Source organism: Neodothiora populina, assembly GCF_041146345.1.
Source record: "Neodothiora populina strain CPC 39397 chromosome Unknown canker_contig_14, whole genome shotgun sequence".
Classification (NCBI taxonomy): domain Eukaryota; kingdom Fungi; phylum Ascomycota; class Dothideomycetes; order Dothideales; family Dothioraceae; genus Neodothiora; species Neodothiora populina.
The window spans coordinates 773263-796873 of record NW_027191408.1 but is presented as its reverse complement, the minus strand read 5'-3'; the positions used below and the strand labels follow the sequence as shown (position 1 = coordinate 796873).

Here is a 23611-nt window from a genome sequence, read left to right as displayed (position 1 = left end):
CCCAATTGCGGACTTTTTGTCACTTGCACCTTCCCGCAATCACTTTCTTGGCACTGCGGCATCCTTGTGCTGTGCCTTGACTTCCTCCGGTCAGGAACATGCAGTACAATCAGTACCTTGCATTCTTTATTGCTATATTTACCTGTACCTCATACGACCCCGTCCGTCTCACTCCACGTCGGGATCAGCATCATGGGCAGGTCGAGTGCATGGGAAAGACAAAATCCAATCACCGTGCAAGCACATTCCAGTAGGCATTTGAGCATAATCTCTATTTACCGCCCGTTCAAGTCCATTATACTGTCAAAAGAGAGCGCAGAAGCCTTCGCGCAACGCCCACGCCATGCTGATTCATCGCACCGTCAAGACCTGTCCGTCCGTCGCCCGTTCCGCACCATCTCTGATAGAATGGTCGCTTCGTCTGGGGGGACGACAGCGCTCGGGGCGACCCGGTTGAGCAATACATAACGCCAGAATCCCTCTCCATTTCTCCGTCCCCTGTCGTCCGCGAGGCAGCCCACGTTCGTGTGCCACTTGCTGCTTAGGCGAGATAACCGAGTTCATCGCCTTCGAGACGCTCGAGGTACTCCTTCTCCAGAAGGATGTCGATACACTTCTTGATGTCCGGTACCTTGGGTACGAAGCGGTTCTTGATCTGTGAAATCACCTCGCCGACTAGCTGAGAGTGTTTCATCGTCTTCCGTGACTTCATCACGCGAACGATAGCAGACTGTTCCTGTGTTAGCAACCCACATGTGCAATGTGATAGACTGTAGCACTCACCTGTATTAACATCTTTCTGTCCTCCTCGATTGTTTTGTGCGTTTCTTCAACCTCCTGCTTCGCCTCGGCCTTGATGGTGATGTTGAGATTCACCTTCAGCTTCTTGTTCTTGAAGCCGTGGTTGAGCTTGTAAGTGGTGCCGCTCTCCTGGCCGGCACCTTCAGGGGAAGCTATGAGAACTTTTGCTTTGAGCATAATGGCTATGGACGGATCAAGTGTCTCCTTGTTGAGCTTGGTGGCTTCGGCAAGCTCGTCATAGCTCACCGTCTCACTATCGTTGAACAATAGGAGGATGGCCATCTGGTAAGTCGAGACCTGGAATGTATAAGGCACCTTGTTCATCTTGACGTAATTCGCCCGGATTTCTCCTTTGCACAGATGCCATAGCCACGTAAGCTTCCGCCCAGAGTGCTTGGTGATGTAGAAGTTCTGGAATCGTTCATAGGTCCTCACAATCTCCTGTGGGGGTGCGAAGGGCGTCGTTGACGGCTGCAATGGCCAGAAACCAGTTCCAAGAATACTGTAGTAAGCGTCAATCGAGTTCTTCAGATCGCCAGCGTCGAGATGCTCGCGGCGCCAGTCTTCGTAGTTGGAGTTGAGGTCCTTGGAGGTCTGCATGTCCTGGAACATGCGCTGTAGCTTGTTGGTGTATTCGAAACCACTGGCGTCTTTGAGCTTGCTGATCATGCTGGTCTCGGCATCACCAGAGGCAGAGGTTCCGGTGACGAGACGCTTGGCTAGTGATTTCGAGTAGAACTTGTTGAAGACATCCTTGTCCTCGATATACTTGAACACCGTCATGACCTGGTTCAGCTGCTGCTCCATGTCGTCTTCCTCCGTGCTCTTGGTTGACTTCTTCAGAAGAGTGTCAGAATGCTTCGAGAGGAGCTCCGGCGACTTGGTCGAGCCGTTCTTGCATATGGCGTTACGGTTGACATAGTTGCGGCAAGCATTATCGAGACTGCGCACAAACTCGGACTCGCCATTGAAAGCCTTTTGAACCAGGTCCGAGTACTTGGTGTGGACCTCGAGCAAAGCCTCGACGTAAGTCTTGGGGTCGATTGCTCCGTTCTCGGAAGCGGCAGCGACCTTGTCAACTGCAATGTTACCGGCTCGGAGCACGTGGCCTTCGAAACGTGTCCTCAAGGGATCTAGTCCGTCAGGTATGCGGGCGAGCAACTTGTACATGCGAGCCATATCGTCGTAGCGGTCATTATCGAGAAGCAATTGGAACTCATCGCGGAGGATTCCGCAATGTTCAGCAATCAATGCCTGCTCGCACGTCTTCATGAGCGGAGTCATGATCTCGTTGAGCAAATACATGGGCACTCGCTCCTTCTCTTCCTCAAGACGCTGCTCCGCCTTCTTCATGTACTCGACCACGTTGTTCTCCGCGAGGAATTGTCGTGACTCGTTGGCGTAGTACTGCTTGGTGGCCTCGAGGTACGGCTTTTCGAAGGATACGCGGTATACGTCCAGATTGGTCTTTGTGCTGTCTTGTTCATCGATGCCGAGCGAGACGAAAGAGTCAACGACGCTTTTGATCTGCGACTGCTCGATAGTCTCTCCATTCCTCTGCTTCTCCACCAGTCTCAGGACAGCATCCATGACGGCATTTTGCGTGCTGCCGAACATGTCTTCCTTCCACCGCACAAGGTGCAGGGTGTAGATGTCGTAGACGTCCTTTTTACCTTCATCGACCTCACGCTTGACCCAGTGACGGTTGAGATATTTGAATAGATGGTTGTTGAACGTGCCAGCGGTGGTGTATCGATTCCATTCTTTGATATAATAGGTAAGGAGGGCTTCGTCGCTGTGTTTGATCATCTCGCCATGAACCTGATGGAGATGCGCTTTGAGATAGCCTTCGAGGCGTCTGTAGAGGTCCTCTCCGAGGAGATGTGCTGTTTGCAAATCAGCTCGATGCTCTTATTCTAAAATGGCAAGCATTGTTACTCACCCCCTCGGTGTGTCGAGCTGAGGGTAGCATTCTGACCAACAGCTTTTTGTGCGGTACAGAAGTTATGAATTGCGGTGTAGAGGCCCATGTAGGTCTTGAGGTCGACTCCGTCTCGCAGGTGATACATGATCTTCTCGACGCCATTCTCTAGGTACAGCCATCTATATGCGCACCCACAGTTAGCTAAACAGGAACTGCACGAAGCTATTGATAGATCATGTTTTCGTTCTCCACCTCGAAACTCTATTTGTTTTGAGCTTCCATCGTGACGCGAGCATGTGGTATCTTCTCTGACCAAGTCGGAAACACAAATGTAGCAATGGAAAGTTCAGTACGTACGTTCCCTGAATATCATCTTTGGCCGGCAAGATCGGCGCAGATGCCGCTGCCTTGCTCATGCTGTACGTCAAAGGAAAGAACGTGTAAAGAGGATGAGAACAATAAACGTCAGAGGATCTCCGGTTCCTCTGGTTTAGCTAAAATATGTGCCTGATATGCACGTGGGGGAGAGACAGAAAAGGTATGTATTGGCAAAGAAGGCACGCGAGTTGCGCAAAGATGAGGGGCTTAAGGCGGCGAACTTCAGCAGCTAGCAAGCAGCAGCAGCAACAAGTCGTCCTTGAAGCGTTTACGGGGAGACGCTTATGGTGGCGCGACCGTGATGATGTAAACCTGATTTACTAAGCTGGCGGCGAACCACGGCAAGGGGGAAAGGAAACAAGTGATGAAGCAAAGGGGTTTTCGGTGAAGAGAGTGATAAGTCACCCGGCAAGATTCTGGGATGGTGGAAAAGGGTGATCTTGACATACAGAGTACAATAGGGTAGGCAACCAACCTTGTCTGCTGCTCGTGCTCTGTCTCTTCTTTCACAATAGGTACCTACTACTAGTCAGGCAAGAGCGCATGGATGGTGAACAACACCCTGCTACTGAATGACGCTGGCACAGGCTTGGCAAGGCAGACACGCCCGGACCCTCGCATCTGACTCTGTGCTGCAACGTTGGAAGGGGATTCGAGGCAAAAGTCTGGGGATTGAAAGTCTATTGTTTAACCCGTGTTCGCCGCATAGTAGATATCTGCCTTATCGTCGGTGATGATGACATCTTAGCTGTTATCGGTGATGCTTTTAGGTTAATTGCGGTGGTAGACTGAACAAAACAAATGTGAAAAGCGCCATATCGGACATCACTCACAGGTCAGCCGGCAAGCTACGGACTACTTGATGAACAAATAGGCTTTACCTTGATATACCATTCGACTCGTGAATACATGATCACGCAGCGTGACTTGGAACCACACATAGGATATTCACACCTCACAAGCCGGGCCCCCATCACCAAACACAGGATCCCTCTCAAACCACTCCAACCCCCCAATCCTACCAACCTTGCCTTCCTCGCCCTTCTTCCCATAGCACATATCCCAACTGCACCCTTTCGGATACGCCCCGACCATCTCGAACCCATCACTCTGACCACCACTCAAATCCTCCACCAACCTATGCGCGACCCCGGCAGGCACAACGACCACATCCCCCTTGCCAACCACAACCTCGACGCGGCCCGGGTTTTCCTCGTGCCCGAAGCAAAGCCTTGCGGAGCCAGAGAATACGCACAAGACCTCGTGAGACGTCGAGTGGAAGTGCGAGGTCGAGTACATGGTGTATCTCCACTGGGGATCCACGACGCCCGTGGCGGACAAGTGGGATTCTATGTTTGATGCTGTGGTGTTTTTTGCGGCATTGAAGGCTGAGGTGTAGATGAGGAGTGGTTTGTGCTTGATTGATGTGTTGGGGATGAGGTTGTGCGCTGGTATTTGGTGTTTGTGTATCTTGACGTCTTTGAGTGGGGTGATGAGGTTTGTAATTGGCGACATTGCTGCTGTTGCTTTTAGGAGTCTTCGAGGGATAGATTTCATAAATTGGGTGATTCGACCTTGGGATTGGTGGAAAGATTTAGTAGTCTGGTTTTGGCCACAACTCAAGGTAGATAGTTGTCAAAGTCGTAGGTGTGACGTGCAGTATACCAGACGCTTGAAGTCGTATTTCATCCGATTCATCTAATGGCAGGGTCCTGTATATGGTACGTCATGGCTGATTATTTCATCACACGCATGTACCGAGTCAAGTGAGTGTGCTTTCAAGCGTGTGTACCAATGGAGGCACTATATAGGATATATCATAAAGAACATCTCAGCAAGGGGAAATGAACAACAAAGAATGACATGGGCGATAAGCAGAACGCCAACTGTGACCGCCCACAAAAAAAAGAAATGAAGGGGACAACCCTGCCTAGTCACCATTCCAACCAAAGCCCGTGGACTACTTTCAACTCCTGAAATTGGGTCTAAGCGCCGTCCGCAAATCCATACATGCCCAAAACACCGCTCAAGCTTATTTTCACGATCTGTTGTCTTCGTGTTCGTTGCTGCGCCTTGCACCAGCCACATCTCGATCTCCAATAGCTGCTTCATACGAAGGAATCGGTGGGTCGTGCAGCAGTGGTCTTGACCCCGACTGCTCGCTGGGCCTACGCGCTGTTTCTCCGTCTCCGTCTTCCGAAGGACTCGAGTAATCAGGCGGAGGCGCATCGGCATGTGGCAGAGTTATGCCGAGATCTTGTGGTATGGTGTGTACCGAAGCAGCCATGCTCGTGCCCTCCCCTGCGTCGTCGTCCTCTCCAGAGTCCATCAAGTTGAGTTGTGCGAGTGATATGTCCGTTGGTGACCTCTGTGGGCCAGGACTTGTAGGTGGTCGTGCAAGACGTATTTGGTTGCTCAAGTTACGACTGTGTGAGAAGTAGCCCTGGCCTTCCCTGATGCCATCCCTGCCCGACTCGATCAGGATACTGCCTTGCTCGCTACCATAAGGAGGCGGCGGTGCCAGACTGCCCGTCATGGGCGCCAGGCCCCACTTCTTGACATTGGCTTCGATGAAGACGAATCCCATCTGTCCAAAGTTCACGTGTACGTTGCACGGTCCGTTGGCGCCGACTGTTGGGAAGAAGTTTTGCGTCTTCAGACCATGGGCGACGTCTTCCAATTTCTTTCCGTTGCGTGTGAAGAAGACGGTGCCTGTGCGAGGCCTGTAGCCGACTCCGACTACATCGCCCTGTTCGTAATGCGGCGCATAATTTGAGCCTGAAAAGGGCTGATTGTACCGGCGTTGTCCGCTAGACGTATAGGCTATCGAGTATTTGTGCCAGCCTGAGCAAAGGTCAGTGTCGGGTCAAGTAAGCGTTGAAGGATGGCAATCAAACATACCAGGAAGACGGAATAGAGGGTATGGTTTCGTCGTTACGCCAATGCTGATGAGGGTGTTTTCGGGCTTGTCGTATATCTTGGCCTCGAAATAGTAAACTTCGTTCTGCTTTGGTATTGGCAAGTTGCTCTGTACACTGCAGGCAGAATCAAAGAATTCGATTTCGGTGCGGGCTTCGACAAAGCAATTGGCAATCTCAAGCTCGGGTTCGAATTCCCAAGCCGAGACTCCCTTCTCTTGTATGGCTAGGAATTGAGATAAGGAAATGTCTGTCTGGACCGATTCAGGTGGATTTGCTTGTACGAAAGCTGGATGGTGACTATGTCAGTAATGCGATTCTAGACAATATCGATGAACGAAATCTGAAGATCAGAGGATGGGAACACTTGACACACCCTTTGCACGAGTATACTCAGCCCTCTGAAAATCATCCATCTCTTCCAAGGCCTGTTCTTCTTCCTTCAGGAAGGCCTGTTCATCATCATATTCACCAGGTCGTCCCATCCGATCCAGGAAGATTTGACCGCGACTGGTATAGCGGAAAAAGTAGACGAGTGCCAGGACGATGGCGACAAGCGCAGCGGATCCAAAAGCGGATAGCATGCCGATGAGAATGCCTTTCCCTGTCGAACCAAGACTGAACTGTCGTACCGTGACATCGTGGGTGGTGTCGGGCGCATTGTGTCCGTGTTTGACCACCCATTCAAAGCTGTTGGCTACAAAGGCGGGAGTCTGCTGTGCGGCGAGATAACTGGTCGACAGCGTTTGAGAGAGATGTGGAAGGGACTCCATTGTGGTAGTCGACTAGAGCCACACTCGCGCGACGGCGACGGGCGAGATGTTGTTGAGCGCTCCCAATTCTCCTAGACGGGTTATGATGCTGAAGGTCGTGAATGAAGCGGCATGCGTCGGGTTGATGATTGATCAAGAAGTCCCTTGCGGTGGCGTTGACGCTCCTTCACGGATATAGGAGACGGACGGAGGAAAGGGCTCAGAGCACGCCGACGAGTAAAGAAATGGCGTCGGCGAGTGTATGGCTAGGATATACGGGGTTTCTGATATCCTTCGATGGGCTGGAGGAGACAAGAACGTATAAGGAAATGGTAAAAGGAAAAAGGAAATTTAATGACAATAGTATGACAGTAGTAGGACTACAGCACAGCGTAGAAGAGTCAGTGTACGGGTGACTTCCACTTCTATATCCTGAGGCGGTACTTGCACTTGCAGGTGGGGAAGATGTGCACAGGGAAGGCAGGTGCGCACTGGAACTCTACGGTCCTTTACCTTACAGCACTCCGTACTTGCCCTGTACGGAGACAGCCTGGAGCCAAGGTACAGCAAGGTACTTTCCTGCGGTACATTGTACTTGTAGTTTGCGGCGATTACGGCAACTGTGGGAGAGAAAGTGCTCGGCCATTGGAGACCGGGGCCGGCTTGGCGCCCTACAAGTGCCACCACAAGTGCCACCACAAGCGTCAATCGTTTTCAAGCCAAACTGAATCTAGGCGTCTGTCAGGCCAAGCGCTCGACGACTTGCGTTTTCTCCCGATCGGTACCTAATTAGTGGGCACCATTTGCAGCTGTCTACCAGTAGTGGATGTAGTGATCACTGAACGTGCATCGGATTATCTTCCGACTGAATCATATGAATTGTTTGCTGCAGGTAAGGTACACTGGGAATTTGTATACATGAAATATCTCTACATTTGTAGCCCTCGCCATTGAATATGTTGAAAAGGCCATGTCAAAAGGGAGAGCAGCGCCAGTGTGCTTTCCTGCACTGCCCTCAGGACGCCCGCTCTGCTCAAGACGCAAAGCAGACATCGCCACAATCCAGTGCACAATTGCAATATGAAATAGCCACGTCCCAAACTAAGGGGGCATCGCACTTTACAGTGAACAGGCGGTGGACGTTGCTTGAGTCGACTGCAGCTTAGCGCGCGCTGTCAATGTCCTTCGAGTATTTATTTATTTATCATCAACAACAACAAGGCATCATGACCACATACTGGATGCGGTGTGCGGTTCTTATGCGGCAAACTCGAGCATAAGGAGTTTCATGCTTCGCTTCATGAAGCGCATGTTTCGAGACGGGATCTATTTTCCCCACGTGGGCTATTGAAGAAAAATTCTGATCTGTAGTATGCCGATACCATTCCGGTGATACGCTGTATGATCCACAGATGCTGCCGGCTAATCCGAGCAGATGCTACGCTAACTACGCTGAATGCAAGAAGTTTCAAAAAGATTTAAAGGAGCAATACTATATACTGCGCTTTACGATACGCTTCATCTATGTCATGTCGTTACGAGACATTTGTTGCTCATTGAGTGGTAATGTCAACGGTGACCAAACGCGATAAGGTCATCAAGAGCCCTCGGAAATAAACCCATTGGACCGACTACCTTTATGATTGGTAGTTGCGCTTGAGAGCTTGCGCTTGCTCAGGCGGGAGGTGACTGATGAATGCATCAAAGTCGGGAATCATACCCTGATACTGTACCAAAGCCTGTTGGAACCCACTGAGTAATTCAGTGTCCTGAAAGCCTTGGCTAACAAGTATCTGTGGCACCATGGCGATCTCTGAAAGGAAGGGCAGGAGGCACTGCTCGAGGCCTTGCGGGTTCTGGAGTACGACTTGAACAAAGCCCCTGAAAGCGTGGCACTTCTCATCGGTCCAGGCAACTCTTCGAATGATCGAAAGGAAGGTTGGCGCAAAAGTAGCCAAATGAGGCGCAAGTTTCTGCTCATTCCCAAGACCCAATCGTCCAAGCGCTATCGCAGCATTTTCATTTAGTGACTCTGGAATCGCACTGTTGAACAAAATGCTACCGAGGCTCTGCAAAAGTCTTTCAACATAAGGATCCATTCCGCCTCGCTCGCGCATTGCGATCTCGCCGGTTGACCAACATGCGTTGTTGATCACGCGGAAAGCCGTGTCGGGATCTTCCTTTGCTTGCTCCAAGTCAAGCTGCTGAATGAGAATCTCCATGATGGATGGAAGGTATGGCTGCAGACGGGGGAAGACGTAGATACTGCAGTCACCGAGGAGGGCATAGGCTGACTGTCTCACGTCGTTATTTGAGTCTCGCATGCAGTATGCTAGCATCTCGAAAAAGTTTGGCTGAGAAGTTGAAACCAACTCGCTGCTTCTTGGCTCATCCAAGGCCTGTATGATTGAGCTTAGGAGATCCAGACTTGTCACCAGGAAGTCTTTATCGGGCTGATCTTGGTACGGATTGCTTGCAGCCTCGTTACCAGCCTCGAGGTTCTCCTGTATTATTTTGATGCAACGGTCAAAGAACGGCTTCGCGAAAGGAGCAAATGCGTGGGCAAGTGCTGTCGCTACGTATGCCAAACATTCTAGCAATGGGAACATCTCCCTGGACTGATCTGCTACTTTCTGCCAGCGAGTGATGAGTGCGGGCATGATGAGATCAACAAGCTCTGGTCGTGCCATTTCAGGGCCAACGTGTTCGGCTAGTGTCTGTACGCAGTCGTAGAGGATGAACATGTTCTTGTCCTTGTATCTTTCGAAGCACTTGACGAACTGCTGGGCAATGACCTGACTATAAGGCGTCAGGGCACTCGTGGCTTGCTCTTCCAGGTTCGCAAATGCGGAAGCGGCCGCTTCCTGGACACGCTTGTTGTTATCAAGCATTCGTTGCAGGATACCATCCATCATGGGCTCGAAGAACTGCTGCTTGCCGGATCCGTCTAGATGTGATGCCCAAGATGAATATCGTCCCAGGCACCAACATGTGATCTGGCGGACGACAGGCTGAGGGTCGTTGAGTAGCGTGATCAGGAATGGGACCAGGTCTGGCAGGTTCGGCTGTACAACGTCCATGCAGCCGACCGAGATGGCGCCCAGTGCAAGCACGGCAGCCTCCCGGTTTGGCCAGTCTGCATGGTTGAGGTTCTCCTTCAGGTAAGGCAGAGTGACTTCGAAGACGCGCTCGTGGAATCTGGTCGCAAACGTATCGAGCGAAGCTGCAGAACATCTACGCAAGTTCCACATGTCTTCGGGGTCCTCGCCGTAATCGTCATCGTCGTCAACCTCACCCTCACTCAGATCATCATCATCGTAGCCATAGCCGTTTCCATCCTGCTTTGATCCGTTGGACTCTTCGATTTTGATGGCGGAAGTACCGGCAGCGCCAGCATTCTTTGCGGTAGCGAATTGGGGCTTAAGATCTTGCTCTCTGTCATCCTTTTCGGCATCGTCCTCGGCTTCAGCCTCCAGTCTAGATTGGTCGTCTTCACTGTAAATCATACTCTCCAGAAGGACGGGCACAATTTTGTCGAGAAGATGCAGGAAACCATCCTGATACTCTTCCACCTCGCAGTTCTCGAAGAAAAACTCTGCCGCATCGAGTGCTAGCTCGGAATTCGGATCGCTCTTTTGCTGCATGAGAACGTAGTCGACGATAGGTCCGAGGTGGGGTGCAATCAGCGACGGTAGGTTTTGTGCAAGTTTCGTGAAACAGCGGCATACGAAGCGTCGAACGTCTTCATTCTGGTCGTTGGCGAGTTGGAAAAGTTGAAGGAGCATCTTCTCGGCGTTGCTCTCCATAGCTTGCGGCAAGGGGTCATCGATGAAGGTGCAGAGGGTACCCAGCGCCTTTGACCGAACCTTTGGGTTTCCGTGTACGGTGAGGTCGAGCAGTTTCGGAACGAGAAAGTCGAGAGGCCTCTGTCCTTCGTAGACTTTGTTTAACGAGGCTTTGTTGTCCTCGCAGATCTTGAGTAGGGCTCCCATTGCGCCATCTTGTGCCTCGGGAGAAACATTGCCACTTGCTCCGTCTAAAAGTGCGAGCAGTTCGGACAGGACTTGTGGCCATCCCAGGATACCTCCTTGACGCACCATCTCTGTGATGACGTTTCCAGCAAAACTGCGAATTTGTGCATTTTGGTCTTGCAGGCCCAAGATGATTGTAGAGCGCAGATAGGCCTTGCTGTCTTCGGAAAGAGTCTTGTAGGTCGTCTTGACGTTGTTCTTAAGCATGACAGCCGCTGCGCTTCTGGCAGCATGGTAGCCCGTCGCATCCAGACCTGGTGGGGGTGTTGAATGTGTACATAGGTAAGCCAAATAGTTGTTGATGTCTGGAAAGGATTTCGCCTGCTTTAATGCCTGTGTGATTGTGTTAATATTCGGGGTGCAGAAAGATATGTCGCAAGAATATCCCTACTAGTTCAGCATTTTTTTGAGCTGATTTGTCGTATGCACTCAGAGAGTCTCTAAGATAATGTGCCAATTGACTTAGAGGTTCGGGTTGCGGAGTCCAATCCATTGTTGGAGGCGAGACCGTAAAGGGACTCCGGATTGTTTGTTGATGTGGAAGAGCACCAGCTTAGGCAGGTGAAGAGTGCGATAGAGACCAAGTAGAAAGCACCCGGTGGTGTTGGCAGCCCTCTTTTCTGTGGGACAACGGAGGGACGTGGTGCCGAATTGCACTGGAACACGTCTTTTGGCCAAGAAGTGCCACTATGTATGATATCGAAGACAGAGACAGTAGTGCTGTCGCGAATCCGAATAATGACTTGCAAATTTGGCTGGAGTAAAGCGGACAGGCTTGCCTGAGGTTGTGCCGCTTGGTTAAGCAGGAAAATCGATCGCAAAAGCTGGACGATGACGCTAGCCCCTAGAATTTGATTGCAACCTCAATCTTGAGCGGGTAAGAAAATGCTTTTGGTTGGTGCAAGCGAAGAAGAAGGGAAGTGAGAAAGCCTCGAGACCGATGTCGACACAGGTCTTCAGCGTCAATCGTGGGACCTTAGTATCTCCTAGATATCTATGGAATAGGCAAATCGCACTGTCTGTGTAAGGTAACGCACAACGAAAGCTGATGAGGCTCGCCTTACGGTAGGGGAATTGGCGGACAAAAAGTGCTACTGTAAAGCAAAAGATAGATTTCGGGGTAAAAGCACCTACACTTGGCCCATGCTGTCTGGCATGACCCCACTACGCCCACCAAGCATCGCGATTGATTGTTGACAAGCATTATTGGCCTGATTGGCAATAATTGGGCTGCTCCAGAGCCAATAAGCGAGCTCTCTTGACGATCCTGACATTTTCGTCCCAAGATCAACACGAGATGATACTACGATAGACGGGCATCTGAATGTGTGCGGTGCAGCACCAGTGAGATTCAGGTAGTTTCATACTGTCACTTTCCACATCAGTCGTCGTCTTGATAAGCCCACAAGTACGGACAGAGCAGATTCAGATACATGTGCGAGTGAAAGTAAAGTACGTGCGGCTGACACCCCGACCGAGATTACTGTCTGCTCTAATACTACTCCAAGGGGTGTCACTTGTAGACGTAACCGCTTTATCCCTGACAACCGAGGTTACGTGGACGGTAAAATCTAGATCCTGCTGAGACCACTCAGTTGTGCATGACGTTAAGGAAGGGCCGCAGAACTGATCAAGGTACACATCGAAGATTATCGGGCGGTTCAGGACGATTGACACACTCTCATAACCATGTCCTTGCAGAGCAGGCGGGGGATCGCTTGGAACCCCCTGTAGCTTTTGTCCCATTTCTAACGTGTATTGTCAAAAGTGCGCGACTCGAAATGTGAGAACATGGCAAAAGTGCCTAACCGCGAGTACCAGCACGCGACACTTTGCCGAATCCCACATGCAAGCAATGAGCCTACTCGCATGGTACTATCCCTGAGAATCGCGGAGCGACGTCTCGATATCACGAACATATCAAGATGACAGCCGGAAGCTTTGTCGCTTGATCGAGGTGCCTCATAATCATCGATGGAGTACACTAGGCTAGTCCAGATGTTGGAAAGTGCCTTCATCCCGATGTTTCGCAGTTGCGTTCGACTGTGAAGAGAACCTCGGTGTCGGTTTCGATGGTTATTTGGTCTTCAACGATATGGTTGCTTGTACTGATTTGGCCGCCCATATGAGTAGGCCAGTCCTGAACATCCCATTCCAGTCCTTGGGTGGTGATATGAGCTGGCCCATACACAGGCAAGATGCCAATGTTTCGCGTGATGAGGCCTTGAGCTAAGGGACTATGGATGACGGTCTTGCCAGCATCTAATATGAATGAGATACTGGACTCGGAGAAAAGCCAGAGTCGTATGCCCGGATGGTGTTTGGAGTGTTGTTCACGATACATTTCGCCTAGAAGACCAATACCCTGATCGAGGCGGCCAGCAATGGTGCCCAAGACAAGGAAGTGGCGAACCGACGGCTGATCGCGTAGAATTTGCTTAATGCCCTTACCGAAGTCCGTACTATACTGATCGGGATCTTTCGTGACCTCTACACCTTGGTCGCGGTAGTATTGTTCGACATCGTTCCGTAAAGAATCAAGGTCGCCATGAATGATGCTGGGCAGCTATGCTAATCAACGTCCGGTCCTTCAGGGTAACGAGTCTTAGTTTCATCTTACAAAGCTGCTCCGCAGGTCCGGCTTGTCATTGAACAATTCATACAGCTGATTCGCACCTCCGTCTGCGCAAAGACGATATCCCGCGTGCTTCCAGAGCCGGCCCAAGACCTCTATGTCTGCAATAGGCTGGTTCAAAATGATGAGGGCAGTCTTACAATCATCGTCACTCTCACGATCAGGCGAGGTCTCAAGATATCTAGTTGGCGAAACCTCGTAACACTGCTGGTCCCGTAGCATAGTGTACCTGCACCTGCACAGTATTTGAGCAACGTCACACAGCAAAATATATGTGTCGCGAAATGTGCGAGTCGACCATTGGGCTTGAAGCGTGGCTCGCAGTCGTGTGGCTGAAGGGTTCCTGATCGGCGAAAGCCGCATCTCGGAGTCAAGCTTGGCCGGAGCATCTCGATGATGAAGTGTTTCTACTTCTACCATAATTCTGTATCTTGCCTTCTCGCCGGATGGGCCCTACTGTCTAATCATTCTGCATTCCCTTTGTCCCGTCTACTGTCGCCCATCATGTTCCGCCCTACGGCTCGTCGTGTCCTCGTGCAGAGCACTCCCCGGAACCTCACGCGGAGCGCGCAAACTCCACGATTTCTAACCACCGCTCCTCCTCACAAGACGTCGCGCAGCTGGAAGAACAGTGCAGTCAGATGGACGCTCGCCGGTGCTTTGGTGTACTACTACAACACGAGTAACATTTTCGCCGAAGAACCAGCTCGTAAGCGCAATCGCAGGTCCCATTGGTGGTTGGAAAGGAAGATGGGCCCTAACAATTCACAGTCAGAGTCCTCCCACCCCCGGAAACACCCATTGAGCCGGACACAAATGTTGTCACTTTGGATGCAGTAGTTGCAAAGCGGGAAGCGCGTGCAAAGGCCGAGCTCGCGGCAGCCCAGCGACAAGCAGAAGCAGCAACGCCCTCCGGTTCCGAGGGTGTCGTTGGCGAGCAAGCAACACCGGCCGACATTGCCGCGTCTGGATCGCCCGGAGAGCTCGAGGATGAGGCAAGTCAACAGGGTGCATTCAACGAGGAGACTGGCGAGATCAACTGGGACTGCCCCTGTCTCGGAGGAATGGCCCACGGCCCCTGCGGAGAGCAGTTCAGAGAAGCCTTCAGCTGCTTTGTCTACTCACAGGAGGAGCCCAAGGGTGTGGATTGCATCGACAAATTCAAGTATGTTGGGGCGCAGTATTCACATCGACTTGCATAAACTAACATCGTCTGTGTAGGAACATGCAAAACTGCTTCCGCGAACATCCAGACATCTACGGGGCGGAGATTGATGACGACGAAGCACCGGAAGATGAGGCTCCGGCTCCCGAGGGTGCAGAGAACGACGGCGCAGCACAACCTGCTGCTGCTGTTGCTAGAGGCGAGAAGGTCGCAGATGGACCCAGCCATCCAGACGAGGCGCAAGGAAAGACAGAGCGGGCACAGGCTGCCCTCAAGCAGGTCAAGGCCGAGCACGGTGAGCCAATCTCGGAAACAGACGAGATAGTTCCCAAGGCATGGCACGAGTCGAAATAGGCGGTTTGTCTTGATTGTAAAATAGGGCTCTGTACACTATCGCAGCATAAAGGGCACACACAAGGACTATACGGCTGAGACAAAAAAGAAAAGCAGTACCACACTCTCCCACCCCTTTTTATGTATCTATAGAGCGAAGAGTATGCTATGGTCATATCTAGAGATGTAGTGCGCTGGCTCTAATGTGAGTCTGTTTCTCCGATCTCTGATAGGGCATTTGACAGATCCCAAAGTGATGGATTGGTGTATCATGAATAGCTCAGAGCATGACGCTGAGTATAGGTGCTTGTGCGATCAGTGGGCAAGCGAGTCATAGAGCAGCGGCTGTTTATGGACGGTACTGTACATTTGGGACCAGCGCCTCAATATGAGGTTGTGTGGACAGGATCGAGCTCCATGAAAGGAAACAAAGAAGCAAAGCGAAGGCTTTAGATACGAAATGATGATGGAAGAATTATTCACACAGCTCTGGATGTTGGCACACAAGGTTACCTCTATTCGCCCATTTGTATGGATAAGGTATACATAAGGCTTCTTGCTACAGAGGACCCACGGTATTTGCTTTACATGGCTCCCAGTGTATTGCTACTGTCCGCTACCCAGCCTGTCATAGAATTCAGAGTGGACCCAGTACTTGTAGCAATTAACAAATGAGATCAGATCCGTAAAGTGCCCTGAATATTGGATGATTAGCCAATGACATAAGCCAAGCATCAGCAGCAGAAGGCAATTGGAGCGGCATTCCCTGCTTGTCGTCAGATTCGGGTTCAGGTTCAGATTTGCATGTGAGTTTCGTTTGCGCAAGAAGTTAAACCGTTAATCCGCGCTTGCTACCTTTGTACTGATAACCGCTGCTACTGCTGTTTCTGCTACTGTACCATTACTGCACCTGCCTACCTTACAGTACCTTACCTTAGCTACAACCCGATCCCGACTCTTTCCACGCTTCCCTTTCCCCCCACCCTTATCTTTCCTTTTTCTGGAATTTCTCATCATCAAGTTTATCCGCAGCTAAACGTTGTGGTTACTTGATACTAAACACTCTATTCACCGTGGCAGACCCATCCTCTCTTCTTCAACGTCCCAACAGCGAGACGGAGAACCACTCGTCACCAGTACCCACCATGTCCTACGCTTCCGTTGCCGCAAGTGGTCCTGAGCAGAGCGAGGAGGAGGTGAGTAATTCGTCTTTGATCTATACAGTGAAGCTATACTGACAATCTTGCGCAGAAGTAAGTAAACACCCCCAAGCCCCGGGTCCTCTCCAGCAGCTTTCAGACCTGTCACATCCGTTCTAATCGATGGCAATCTCACGGCGCATTCGGAAACTATCTTGTAGACGTGCAAGTAGACAGCCAACACGAAGCTAACCACACGACCAAACAGGCGCGCCCCCGCTCCCCCAGAGATCAAGCACACCGACGACGAGGTGCACTCGCTCATCGACGTAGACAGCCCTCACATCTCTTCGGTGCCCTCGGACTTTGAATCCCAAGAGATCAAGACCGAGACGCAACAGCGCGAGCACGAGCTCGAGGCCGAGGCACGTGAGCAGGAAGAAAAGCTCAAGCAGGAGGCCGAGCGCGCAAAGGAGCAAGCCAAGAAGCTCGCCGCAAAGGCCGACAAGAACAAGGAGAACCCTGTTGTTCTGTCCAACGCCATCGGCATCACTGTCCTCGGTGGTCTCCTCGGCTACGGTGCTTACAGAAAGTACTCTGTCGGCGAGCTCACCTGGAAGGTCGCTGGCGCTTGGGCTGGTGTTGTCGGTCTCTTTGCCGTCGCCGACTTTTACACAAGCCAGTAAGTGCTTTGTCGGTTGCAAGACAGTTTTGCTATTTTCGAATATCCTCTCTTGCGCATGAGTCTAATAAATGTCGCACAGATACTTCTTCAAGAAGTACCCCACCAAGAAATAAGCGCCTATCGTGCCTTATCACACCGGCCTGAAGAAGAAGGATGAGCCGACCCATTCCATCACCTCCATGTCATCTGAACCGTGCACGGGACGCAAGAGATCTGGTTTCCTCAACAAAGAAGAAGAGAGAATGAAGAAGGACGAATTTCGATACGATTGATTAACTGATCAGGCTTTCCTTCAACTACCATGACTTCAGGCCTGTTGACCTCTGTTCTCACTCCTCTCACCACACTACCATGCTCTCTGCGAGTCTTTCTGATCCGTCTGTTGGACTTTCCTAGAAGCTCTCCCCGTCTTGTTGCGCGCGAATAGGTGTGTTTTCTCGGGCTGGCTGGGCTTTTTCGTTGTTGATGATGAAATTTAATACTCGCAAGCCTGTACAATATATCAAATCACGACTACGCCGTTGAACCAATTGGAATTGTCCACTCAAGTGATGTGTGTGTGTGTGTGTGTACGTGTTTGCGTAGCTTGTTGGATATGAAGTGAGAGGTCAAAGAGTAGGCACAAGGACCTCTCGAATCGTTCGGCAAATAAGCCAATGACATGTGGCCGAGGAAGAGAGCTTGTTTGTCGCACTCGTGGGTCGAGTATGGATGTGCCTTTTGAGTGTTATTCGCCCCACGGCAAGCTGCCGTGTTGCTGGTAGAGGATAATCTGAGTGAACAATCGATAGTGCAGGGTTCAGCGCTCCATGACTCTGCGGAGGTCACAGGCTCTTGAAGTCGCGATGCACATAGCGTTTGGCGCAAAGGTCGCAAGAGATGCGCGTGACTTTTGCTTTCGGGTCCTTGTGGGGTGGCGGCACCGAGGGGCAGGAGTCCAGTTGATCTGACAAGAAGTGATTAGACGCAACCAACGCTGCTGCTGTTAGAAGCAACGAAGCCGTCGAACACAACCAGAGCATGGATCAATAAACCCTCTTACACGTCGCTGCCAGATCCCCAATGAGTCCCAACATCTGCTCTCGTTCCTGCATCGCCAACGTCCTCAGCGCATCAGCCTCTCTGAGCTCCGTCTGCAGCGCGCGGATCCTCGCATCCTGATCCGCCTCGCTGTTGCCGATCCCCGGCAGCACGCTGATGATGTACTCGATCTGCTGCTCTTTGATGACCAGGTCGCGCGCGAGCTCTGTGAGCGCGGATTTGAAGACTTCGGGCGGGTCGGGCGTGAGGCCGTCTGCCGAGTCGTTTTGTGGCTGTTGTCCGTTCTGGTTCTGCTGGTGGGCGTCGCCTCCATTCGCCGTGCCGCCGTTGGTGAGCGCGGAGGGGTTCGCTGAAGTGGAGGAGTGCGGGTTCATGTCTGGTTGGCCTTCGATGGCCTCGTATTGGTGCCGCGTTCGGATGTAGTCTATGCAGGCGAACATTTGTGTTTGGAGCTGGGTCGGGGGTGTTAGTGTTCGTGGATGGGGCATTCACTTGGGAGGGGCGCTTACGTCGTCGTAGCAGTCTTGTAGCTGGGTCAGTCTGTCTGCCATTTTGGGGAGCGGTGTTGCAGGATCAAGATGATGATATGGGTGAGGTAAGATCAATATCAATCAATGAGTATTATTACCTACCTTAGGCATGAACCTCATATTGCGTGAGATAAGTGAGATACGGCGATAGATAAACAGAAGCGGCCCGAGACAGCTGCTAATCAGTCTTGGCACCGGCGTCTCTTGCGCCGAAGAGCCGAAAAGCTCGAGTGAAACGCAAATCAACATTTCATATAAAAGTCTGCAAATCCTTGGTGTGATGCTTGATTGTAAACATCCCAGACGCCGAATTTCCCTTGTTCGGTGGTCGACTATTCCATGCGAGTACAGCATGTCTTGAAACCACTCGAGCGGACAATATGTCCAATATCCCCCTCATTCCTCTGTCATCCAAGCATTGACTTACTTGGGTTGTCTGGCTTTTCCATCCAGGCAAGGCGGTATAGAACTCGAAAGAGTCCAGCCCCGACAGACCAAGATGCGCAGACCAATGCCCCTGTTGCATCTGTAGCTGAGTCAGCAGACCCTACTCTCACGAGCAAGAAGTCTCAAGACTCCTCACTCGAGGCCCTACCACCCAGGCCCAAAAGAGGTCGGAAACCAAAAGCACTCAAAACGGAAAGCACTACTCCCAATGCTCCCGTCACCCTGCTCTCGCGCGTCGTGTCTGCATCTCACAACCACCACGACCTCGCCTCCTTCCTCGCCCACGCCCAGTCAGCCGCACTGTCACCGACGAGCAATGTATACGTCGGCACGCACTACGAATACACCGTAGCAGCCTCACTCGTGCGCCTCGGGTTCGACCTCACACGTGTCGGCGGCGCCTCGGATCTAGGGATAGATCTCCTGGGCCAATGGGCTTTGCCGTCCTTGTCACGTTCGTTCCCTGCAATCGTGCAATGCAAAGCGTCTGCGCCCCAAGCAGTCTTTGTGCGCGAGCTCGAGGGCGCAATGCAGTCTGCCCCGCCGGCATTCAAGGGCCTCGCAGCTATCGGTCTGCTCGCTGCTAGTAAACCGGCTACCAAAGGCGTCAGGGACGCCATTGCCAGGAGTGAGCTCCCCATGGCTTTTCTCTATGTCGCTGCTTTGGATGGCCTGATCAGGCAGTTTGTGTGGAATCAGGCTGCTGTTCAGAAGTGTGGTCTTGAGGGCCTCGGCGTGGCGCTGAGATATCCTAGTGACGAGATCATCTTGACACTTGACGGCGCACCACTGGCGTCGGCAGCATCGTCGCCGACTGATGGCAAAGCCAGCACGGAGGCTTGAAAACACAACGATACATGATTTGTGCTTTTGACACTCTCGTGCTCGCACAAGCAACCCTCTTCCCAAAAGGTATGTTCTCCCTCGGCACCACATCGCCGACTATCATCTTTTTTTTCCTCTTCACATGATGATACTATAAAAAAATTCGATTAGTCTTTAAGACAAAAACAATGGTTACAAAATTTACGCATGCGAGCCTCTCTGATTTACGAAAGAGAAAACCCTTTTCACTGTTCAAGACAAGATATTGCTGTTTTCTGCACATGATGCTAATGGAACTCGGCACAATAGGGACTTCGATCCGATATACTTTGAGGGCTTGGGACAGAAGGGGATGTATAAGGGCGGGTTTATGGCATTTGAGAAACGCATGCTAGGGGAATCGCATCGCATCGAGACGGATGTAGTCTTCATAATCAAGCCCAGTAAACCATACTCTTTCCCTCCCAGCCAAGCTGCACGTGCATACATTATACCTCTTGACTGTTCGACCACTTTTACTGCCCCCTCGTCTTACTCAGTCTATGTCTCTGTCTCGCAGGAAAAGAAGCGCTGTTCTCAGCATCCATTGCCGCACTTTGCGCTTTCGGCCTCTTGTCGTCTTCGCCTTCCGCCCTCACTTGTCTCAATCCGATCGGATGTCCCAATTTCGTTCTCAAACGTCGCGACCCTCAGCTCCCGAGCAGTCAAGGTCAAAATGCGTCTTCTTGTTCTGCTTCCTTTCTTCGTGACAACTACATCCCTGCCATCTACTCGCGAGCGGTCGGCGACTCGTCGTGCTGGCATAGTGACCATCGCATCTGTCGTGGCGTTGCTTTGAACTGCACTTGGCTGTCTGTCCATCGCCATTCTCGCACTGGTACGCTCACAGTCTATGGGGTGTGTTCTCGGGTAGTGTGCAACGCGCAGAGGGTTGTCCCCTTTATGGTCCGACGGCGAAATCAGATGTCATATTGGTGAACTGAGCATGCATGTCTGCGCCATGACTGCTCCTCTGCTGCCGCTGATACATGTTCCTCAACCACCCCGCCGGCCTCTGCGTCGCTTGCCCACGCCGATAGACGCTCGCGTCATCTGGCGCGACGATGCTCTCGACTCTGCGCGGGAGATTGATTGATTCTCCTCCTGTTGAGGCGCAGGTGTAGGCTGAGTCGCCACTGCTGCGGCGCAAAGTATCCGTGTGTCGCAATTGGGTCTCTGCATGTGATGCGACTTGTGGGTCGGGCTGGCTGTACCATCCGCCTGGCATGAGTTCGGCCGCGGCGAATTTTCCTGCTACGGTGTTTGGTGGCTGGACGAGGTTTGTTTTGGGTGATTTGGTGCGGGTGGTTGTTGCTGCTGCTGCTGCTGCTGCTGCTTCGATGGCGGGCTTGAACGTCTCAGGAACCACGTTCAGATCATCGCCTGTTGCCTCGGCGTGTTCGATGGCGGCTTGGGGTGTCGTGGTCATGTTTGCTGCTCCGGCGTCTGCGCGTGGCCCGCCCCAGGTGCGTTGGCCTGCTGTGAAAATCCCATAGACCATGTAGACCCAGTTGAAGAAGGGATTCACCACGAACATGAGTGGGTACAGCATGATTTTGTATCTGCCCAGTTTGGCACCGAAATATAGCATCAGCACCCAGTTCAACCCGAGCGACACTGCGATGAACCCGACTGGTAGGCTCTTGATTTTTTGCGAGGTGGTGATGAGCGAGATGACCATTATGAAGAAGAGAAGAGCCGTGGTTCGGATAGTGTTTTGGCAAAAGCGGACCAGACACAAGAGAGGATATCGCTTCCATAGGCGAATATCAGTGAGCATACAGACTTCGTTCGTTATAAACCCCAAGAACCATCGTCTGCGCTGCTTGAGCAATGATTGATATGTCTTTACGGCTTCGGTCTTGCAGAAAGCGCCGGTGTTCATTGAGATCTGATATCTCTCTTTGGCGCCGATCATGAAAAGATGTGTCAGCCAACGGTCTTCTCCAAGGTGGCATTTTCCATAGTCGAAGAGATCATCACATTGCTCTGCTTTGTCGGCAAAGTAGTATTTGGCCATCTTTCTGAAGGCCGAAAACCGCAGCATGCTGAGCGCTCCAGGCAGACAAGTGACCGAACCACAGCCTGACTCGACCGATCTCTCGAATAGCTGCCCGTGGATATACTCCATGTCTTGCAGGACCGTGATGAGACTGTTCCTTTCCGTAGTCGACGTGATGACGCCGGTCATTGCAAGCATGTTTCGCTTACTGCCAGGTTTGAGCTCCATCTCGAACATGAAGTTCTGGATACAAGCTTTGTCCAGTATACAGTCGGAGTCAATGAAGAGCAAAAACAAATCATCGTTACGCTTGAGATATTCAGCATAAACCTTATCGATCAGTCTGAACGTCCTCTTTTGACAATGTCTTTTACCTCCATGAGGGAACCTAGATACCGTCATCCGAGTACTCCGGTAGGTCACATCGATACTCTTGGGGTAAGTGTTCAGTGTCAGAGGGACGCCAAGTTTTTCTATCGTGTTCAGATACAGGTCGTCCTCTTGATCTCCATCAAATGACAAGAAGACATGCAAACATGACGGTGGATACTCACAGTCCGCAAATGAGTCAACGGTCCGAAGAAGGATTTCTGGTATCTCCTTGTAGCATGGCATGATTATAACTACTTTTGGCGCCGAGCCCTCGTCCAGTACATACTTTATGCGTCTGGCCCGTCCAAAAGATTTTGTCGTGAGTTGATATACGCAAAGCAGCCATGGGAGGATCAGCAGACCTGCGAATGACCAGAAGGCGAACCACTGCAAGAAGACGACCATCTCGGTGGGGAAGTACTTGACTATCTGTGATGGTAGTGGAAGAGTGACTATCATGATTGGTAGGAATACAGCACTGTATGGTGGCATTAGCAAGCTCGTTCGGGACACTTTCTTCAAAGCCACTCACCGTAGACTGGTAAAGAAAACGGCTATGACTATAGCCAGCATGCGTATACTCCAGTCTTCAGCTTTCTGATATACCTTTGCAAGGCAATAGAGGAAAGCAGCGATCCATAGGAACCACTCGAGCAGCGCTGCAAGCATTACACCTCCTACGGTAGCCACATATGCAATCTACGATCCAATATCAGCTTCTTCAAAGGCGTTGATCTTGCGAACTGACGATGGACTAACATCCTTCGCAGGCCAAGAGGCAGCAGTGGTAGCATTACTGCTCGCCATTTCTCGTGCAGACACATGATCAGCACCCAGCCACATGTTACAGTCCTCAGTCCGTGATACCAGGACTTTCAAGCATCCGAGAAGTGAACATAAGCAATAGCTACGAAAAGACAGGTTGACCAGTACGCATGAAGTTCCGAGTCAGGATGTGATGGATGCTGAAGAGGAAAGAACAGTAATAAACGTTGACGCAATAGGAAAGAGTGTCGAACGTGGCCCATTCACCTCTGAATGAGGTTTTCCCTACCTAGAGCATATACCCTTCAAAGAAGCGTAGCGTAGCACCCAGTGGCTGTCCTGAAAAACGAGGAACTAACTGCTACGATTGTGTGCAGCTGCAACGATGAACGATTCTGCGAATGTCGCATTCGATCAAATTCAATCAAGGTTGCACAAGAGTGTCCAAATTATCGTAAAGGGTATGCACTACATCACATCGAGGCGCGTTATGTAGCTCCTTGCGCTGAACCTCATATAGGGATCTATGAGAGGAAGATGTGGTCCACATAACTGCTTCTTATTCTACTCTTGGGCTGCTCACTCGTGTAGCATAAGTTATGCTCCTTAGAGCACATAGCTACTGTAGCCAGAGTTGGCAAAGGACGACACCGTGGGCAACGATGCCAGTAAACCAACAGGAAAAGGCGCTAAGGGGATTTTTTTCAGCATCACGAGTGTGCACAGGTACGTAACATATATATATGGTCGGGAATGTGGACTCTAGTGCTCTTAGGATGCAAGATCTTTGTAGAACTTCAAAGCAAGGTAAGGTAAGGTACTTGTACCT

General features: G+C 51.3%; 9 protein-coding genes across 9 annotated transcripts; 2 read left to right on the top strand and 7 right to left on the bottom strand.

Annotated features, from left to right (window-relative positions):
- Positions 1-541: 541 nt before the first annotated feature.
- AAFC00_002221 (uncharacterized protein) lies at positions 542-3141 on the bottom strand (the record flags this gene model as incomplete). The annotated part of the gene is made up of 4 exons (XM_069341511.1): positions 542-730; positions 784-2687; positions 2744-2904; positions 3083-3141. The coding sequence occupies 4 exons, from the start codon at positions 3139-3141 to the stop codon at positions 542-544; spliced, it is 2313 nt and encodes a 770-aa protein (XP_069201592.1).
- Positions 3142-4051: 910 nt separating this feature from the next.
- On the bottom strand, positions 4052-4618 carry AAFC00_002220 (uncharacterized protein; the record flags this gene model as incomplete). The annotated part of the gene is made up of 1 exon (XM_069341510.1): positions 4052-4618. The coding sequence occupies one exon, from the start codon at positions 4616-4618 to the stop codon at positions 4052-4054; it is 567 nt and encodes a 188-aa protein (XP_069201591.1).
- Positions 4619-5141: 523 nt separating this feature from the next.
- Positions 5142-6794, bottom strand: AAFC00_002219 (uncharacterized protein; the record flags this gene model as incomplete). Its single annotated transcript, XM_069341509.1, has 3 exons — positions 5142-5947; positions 6005-6310; positions 6398-6794. The coding sequence occupies 3 exons, from the start codon at positions 6792-6794 to the stop codon at positions 5142-5144; spliced, it is 1509 nt and encodes a 502-aa protein (XP_069201590.1).
- A 1616-nt stretch (positions 6795-8410) lies between these two features.
- AAFC00_002218 (uncharacterized protein) lies at positions 8411-11297 on the bottom strand (the record flags this gene model as incomplete). Its single annotated transcript, XM_069341508.1, has 2 exons — positions 8411-11137; positions 11196-11297. The coding sequence occupies 2 exons, from the start codon at positions 11295-11297 to the stop codon at positions 8411-8413; spliced, it is 2829 nt and encodes a 942-aa protein (XP_069201589.1).
- Positions 11298-12818: 1521 nt separating this feature from the next.
- On the bottom strand, positions 12819-13661 carry AAFC00_002217 (uncharacterized protein; the record flags this gene model as incomplete). The annotated part of the gene is made up of 2 exons (XM_069341507.1): positions 12819-13370; positions 13425-13661. The coding sequence occupies 2 exons, from the start codon at positions 13659-13661 to the stop codon at positions 12819-12821; spliced, it is 789 nt and encodes a 262-aa protein (XP_069201588.1).
- A 282-nt stretch (positions 13662-13943) lies between these two features.
- On the top strand, positions 13944-14958 carry AAFC00_002216 (uncharacterized protein; the record flags this gene model as incomplete). Its single annotated transcript, XM_069341505.1, has 3 exons — positions 13944-14148; positions 14211-14604; positions 14661-14958. The coding sequence occupies 3 exons, from the start codon at positions 13944-13946 to the stop codon at positions 14956-14958; spliced, it is 897 nt and encodes a 298-aa protein (XP_069201587.1).
- A 1124-nt stretch (positions 14959-16082) lies between these two features.
- On the top strand, positions 16083-16874 carry AAFC00_002215 (uncharacterized protein; the record flags this gene model as incomplete). The annotated part of the gene is made up of 3 exons (XM_069347989.1): positions 16083-16133; positions 16373-16758; positions 16841-16874. 3 exons carry the CDS (start codon positions 16083-16085, stop codon positions 16872-16874), a joined length of 471 nt encoding a protein of 156 aa, XP_069201586.1.
- A 912-nt stretch (positions 16875-17786) lies between these two features.
- On the bottom strand, positions 17787-18353 carry AAFC00_002214 (uncharacterized protein; the record flags this gene model as incomplete). Its single annotated transcript, XM_069341504.1, has 2 exons — positions 17787-18254; positions 18312-18353. The coding sequence occupies 2 exons, from the start codon at positions 18351-18353 to the stop codon at positions 17787-17789; spliced, it is 510 nt and encodes a 169-aa protein (XP_069201585.1).
- Positions 18354-20544: 2191 nt separating this feature from the next.
- Positions 20545-22686, bottom strand: AAFC00_002213 (uncharacterized protein; the record flags this gene model as incomplete). Its single annotated transcript, XM_069347988.1, has 2 exons — positions 20545-22495; positions 22550-22686. The coding sequence occupies 2 exons, from the start codon at positions 22684-22686 to the stop codon at positions 20545-20547; spliced, it is 2088 nt and encodes a 695-aa protein (XP_069201584.1).
- Between the last annotated feature and the right edge of the window lie 925 nt (positions 22687-23611).